Raw genomic sequence first — 4,995 nt, 5'->3', positions numbered from 1 at the left:
TGCCACTGATTTTACAAATAAGTAAATAAATGAACTGTTTAGATTCTTACAGTTCCCAGAGCTGGTCAGCAGTGCAGGGCTGCTGCTCGTGAGTATGCTGTGAGATCTTGAATGTTAACTCCTCCTTGCTATTTGTTTTTATTTCTAGAAAATCTGAAACCACTGTTGCCTTCTAGTGCTCAGAATCAGCTCCACTTGCTAATACCGTGCAGGAAGTTTGACCTTAGCTATGATCTAAACTGTCATAGCCTGTGTGCAGATTTTCAAGAAGATATCATGTTCCACTTTTCTTTGGGGTGGACTTCACTTGTAAACCGTTTCTTGGGTCCTAAACAAGCTCAGAAAGTACTCCTGGGACTAGCAGATCCAAACCTACAAGTGAGTGCTTGGGAGCTTGGGCTGCCACTGGGTGCCTTATTTTTCCTTGATGAGAATATATTGGTTTTTACTCCTTGCCTGTGCTATTTACACACTTGCTGCTGCTCTCCCCTAGGCCCTTTGTGGGAAATATTATTAGTGAAGGGTTTTTTTTATTGGATTATATTCAGGGTTAGAATGGAACTAAAAACAACTAAACTTTCTGCAGCTGTTACCTGAGTTTGTTTTCCTGTGGATTGAACCCTTTGGGCAGCTTCTTCCATTTGTAACTTTTGGATCCTTAGGTCAGAGCCAGCCCTACACAGGACCTTTATTCTAACCCTGCCTCTGTTGGGTGAGGCACTGTCCAAGCCTGCACCTCTCCCAAAGGTTCTGTGCTGAAGGGTTCCCTTTGAGTAAATCAAACCCTGAATATATGAAAATAAAAGAAACCTAATCTGTGTAGTTCCTGAATGCTTTTTACTCAGGCTGCCATGTTCCCCTCTTCTAGATCCCTCATCCTTTAGCCACCACCCCGTCTGCCACCAGCCTTCCTGCCCTCACTCCAGACAGCGTGTCCCAGGATGACTTTATGGTGCCCTTGGTACTGAGTTTAGCCTCACTGACGTCTCGGACCTCTATGAGCATCATCGTGGTTGGCGGAGTGGCAAGTAGCATTGGCAGCATTCATTGTGCTGAAGGGGAGGCAGAGGCTGAGCTGGTCTGGCCTCTTTGGGGTGCAGCATGGAGCATGTCATGGACTTGTCACTGGGCCAGATGAGCACATGCAGTGCCCTGGGTACCCACAGTCTGTTCATAGTGAGAAAATCAGGCTAATTACTGTGAGGAGAGCTGGGCATGTTCTCTATGCCATAGGTCCGTGTTCAGTGTCTGAATTAATGGGTGATGTTGTGATGATTCAGTTTAGATTTAGTGGGAGCTTTGCTTCTTGCTTCATGAAAGAGCAGTGAGGCTTCTGTATCCTGCACATTCTCCATGCCACTAGGGACCAGCTCCTGTGAATGGAGCTGTATTGCTCTGCTGTAATACTATGGAAAGAATAGACTTTCTTAAACTAATATATTTTCCTAAACTAATCTGGTGAAAGGATGATTTTTAAAAATGGGTGGAATTAGATTCTATTCTGTAGAATAACTTCCTTAAGCTAATGAAGATCTTCTTTTTCAGATTTGGAAAACTGTAGGCTGGAAGCTCATCTCGTTCTCCCTGAGCATGTACGGGTTGTTGTACCTCTATGAGAGGCTGACCTGGACCACCAGAGCAAAGGAGAGAGCCTTCAAGCAGCAGTTTGTGAACTATGCCACTGAAAAGCTGCAGATGATTGTCAGCCTCACCAGTGCCAACTGCAGCCACCAGGTGCAGCAGTAAGTGTCACACGGCGTGTGCCCTCACTGGGACAGGCCACCGTCACCACAGTGCTGTGGGCACTGGCTGTGCATGATGTGGGAAAGCAGCTTCAGGGTCCCTTGGCATTTCTTGTGAGGGAGTTGGAAGACAGTGTAGAATTGTGACCTGCAAGGGCCAGTATGTGTCTCTGTGTGTCTGTGCCAGGGCTGCTCTGAAGATGGTGGCTCCTTGTCCAGCCCCTTGCAGTGGAGATGTGGGAGTTAGTGCTAGTGGAGGCTGAGTTGCTCTGCTCTTAGAGTCCCTGTAGGGGTGAGCAGTACTTCTGCCCCAGGGGTTGGTATGGGTGAGTTCTGAGCAGCCAGTCCTGGCTCTTCAGCACTTCAAAGAGGAACTTGAAAGCCTTTCCGTTTCTTTTGTCTTTTTCCCAAATACTTTCCCACCTGTCTCTGCAAAGTAATGTCTGGCTGATTGCCTTTCTCAGCCTCTCCTGTTGAAACAGTTTGTTTTGATTCAATTACTGTTTTAGAGAATTAGGCCTGCTAATGAGACCTCTAACCCCCAGGGTGCAGAACACCTCTCCTGTATAGCCCAGGGAATACTTTACTAGTACAAAGTTCAGCTTCACCAGAGGAAAGAGACTCATCCCTGTGTCCAGCTGCTGTGTGTCTCTGTGAGGACATGGAAGAGCTGGACTCAAACCAGTGCTCCAGTGAGGTGAAGTAGAGGACAGTGTGTCTCCTCTCCTATGGGAGAGCCTGGGTGCTGGCCCGGGGTGGTAACTGGGTTTGTTTGCCCTTTGTGTAAGGAGGAGTCCTTGGAACTTGGGTTGGGAATGTGTATGTGGCTGAGGAGGCAGATAGGCTGGTCTGGGGCACTCTCACCCTGCACAGGGCTCGTGTCCCTGTCAGCAGGTGCTGAGCATGGCACAGGGCTGCTCCAGCACCTCTGACTGCCACAGCCCATCTGTACCTGCTGATGCTTCATGCAAGATGGCCAGACACAATATTGGCATAGACTGAGCTGCATTTTGGGTGTTTAAGGTTTCTAATTCCAAAAAAGTACATAAATCTCCTGCTTTCTGCTATTCTGTAACCCCCCATAGCTGGAAGCTTTGATTGCTGTGTTCTGCACTCTGCAGTGCCACAAGATTGCATTTATTTATTTTTTTTGAGTCTACATAGAAGTCTTTACTTCTCTAAATGATGATTACAAACTTGTTTTCCCTTTAGGGAAATGGCCACTACCTTTGCTCGGCTCTGTCAGCAAGTGGATATTACCCAGAAGAACCTGGAAGAAGAAATTGCTAAGCTCTCCAAAGAAATAGATCAGCTGGAGAATATACAGACCAACTCCAAGCAGCTGAGGTAAGTCTGGGTGTGACTGACCACAAGCATCTCTTAGTCCTGCTGCCTTCAGGGTGGTCACATCAGAGTGAGTGTTTGCTTCTGCCTTGGTGAATCAGCAAAGCTCCACAAACACTTTCTCAGATCACCTTTACCTTTGTCTCTCCAGTGTAGTGGGGAGGCCTTTCTCCAGAATTTTCATCTCCTGAGGTAACTGAGGGTGGCACCTTCCCAAGCACTGTCCCCACAGCAGAGCAGGAGAGCAGCTGTGCTGTGTTGAGTCACACAGTGCAGTGCTGGTGTTCTAGTGCCAGTAGGGAGGTGTTTGCAGTGGAGAAACTTCCAGCAGTTGGTGGCTCAGGGACTTGGAAGCAATAAACCAACTACAACTAGGTGTAGTTTCCTGTTCTTTTCCTCTGGTGTAAGGCTGCCCTGGCTCAGGGCTCTGTTGCTGCCTCCTGGCCTTGGGCATCCACCACCACCATCAGGTGAACATTGGCCTCACACACACCTTCTAAAAAGTTGAGTTTAGGTTTTCTTAGTGCTGTGGTTCTTGGGCCTAGAGGAATAGAAATGGCACACTGATGCCAATTCTTCCTATTTTGGGCTGTTCCTGCACTGAAGTGAATCCTTTGCTTCTGTTTGTTTTCCAGAAATAAAGCCATTCACCTGGAGAATGAGCTAGATCGCTTCACTAAACATTTTCTTCAAAAGGGTAAATAAAACGTCGTTGCAAACCTTCCTGGTGATCCTTTGTAGGGCAAACTAGAAGTTCTACAGGTGACACTTCTCCCCTGTGGAGTCACATGAAATGATTTATATTTTAAATGTTATTCTGATTACACTTATTATTGTAAAATCTGGGGCTCTGATGGTGAACCAAATGGAAGAGCTGTGATACTCTGAGTGTTCTGGATGTTTTGCAGATTTTGGGTTAAACATTATCTTTAACACTAAATTTCTTTGGGCACTTGACAATAAAAACCCAAGTCCTCACTGGTTTTCATTAGTATGTAGCAGGGGCAAGTCTTGTTTCCTGGCATCCAGGAGCTTGTGCAGGGAGAGAGCTTATCACAGTCACCACTGTCTCCTGCTTCCAGCTGCTTAGGAATTAGCCAGGGCTGGAGGATGCTGCTTTTCCATGTGTGTGGCCTGGGGAAAGGACTCCTGACTTGTTGTGAAAGCAGGTGCCAGTGTGTTGGCAGCAGTTCCTCAAGGGGCAGAGAATGATGAGGGTGAACTGCAGTAATGAAATGCAGTGGCTCAGGACTCCTGTGTGGCCATATTCAGCCAAAGGGCACTTGGTCAATAAAAATGAACCTGTTTCTTGCAGTTGGCAGTGATGTGCGTATGTGCCTGTGAGTCACTGCCACTGAGCTCTCATCCAGGCACAGGAGGGTTGGCTGGGATGTCTGGATTGGATCTGTGCAGGTTGGGTGGGAAAGCTCAGGGTGTTGGGCTTCACCTGGAGCTCCTGCTGCTGGATTCAGGGAGCTGAGAGAAAAGGGGTTTGGCTGCGTCCTCACCAGGGCCTTGGTCTGGGCAGAACAGGTCTCTTCTAGGTGAGCCCCCAGGCAGGTTGTACTGCGTCCTTCACCTCTGCTCCCCTCCAGCAATGCAAAGCCTCTTTTTAAAAGTTTCTGCTCTTGCCAGCTGCAGTCAGGCAACACCTGCATTTTTTCTAACCAGAAGTTTTAAAATTAACTTATTTTAAAAGAGCCTTTTCAGAACATTTATATATATTTTTATGGCAGTGTTAACATGACTAAATGAAATACTCAACTCCAAGGTGTCAGGACTTGCTGTTTTGCAGTAACTAAGGGCTTACCTTGCCAGGAAACAGATGTAAGATGTAATGCTAGAGGCAGTTAGGGAGAGCCAAGGAAGGCTGTTCCACCAGTGTGTCCTGGTTTGTTCCTGACTCTGC

The 4,995-nt window shown here is 47.3% G+C and overlaps 1 protein-coding gene across 1 annotated transcript in view; it reads left to right on the top strand.

Moving 5' to 3' along the window:
• MFN1 (mitofusin 1) overlaps positions 1-4,216 on the top strand; it is a gene marked incomplete at its 5' end in the record, with an annotated part of 15,417 nt that extends 11,201 nt beyond the window's left edge. The window contains 5 exons of the mRNA XM_009074648.1: positions 149-378; positions 869-1,024; positions 1,546-1,742; positions 2,955-3,089; positions 3,722-4,216. Of these exons, the coding sequence (XP_009072896.1) occupies positions 149-378; positions 869-1,024; positions 1,546-1,742; positions 2,955-3,089; positions 3,722-3,791 (788 nt within the window). The remainder of the gene's footprint in view (positions 1-148; positions 379-868; positions 1,025-1,545; positions 1,743-2,954; positions 3,090-3,721) is intronic.
• Positions 4,217-4,995: the final 779 nt, after the last annotated feature.

This window comes from Acanthisitta chloris, unplaced genomic scaffold, assembly GCF_000695815.1.
Source record: "Acanthisitta chloris isolate BGI_N310 unplaced genomic scaffold, ASM69581v1 scaffold42795, whole genome shotgun sequence".
Classification (NCBI taxonomy): domain Eukaryota; kingdom Metazoa; phylum Chordata; class Aves; order Passeriformes; family Acanthisittidae; genus Acanthisitta; species Acanthisitta chloris.
Note: the sequence above shows the minus strand (reverse complement) of the source record. Positions and strands in the feature narration are given on the sequence as shown.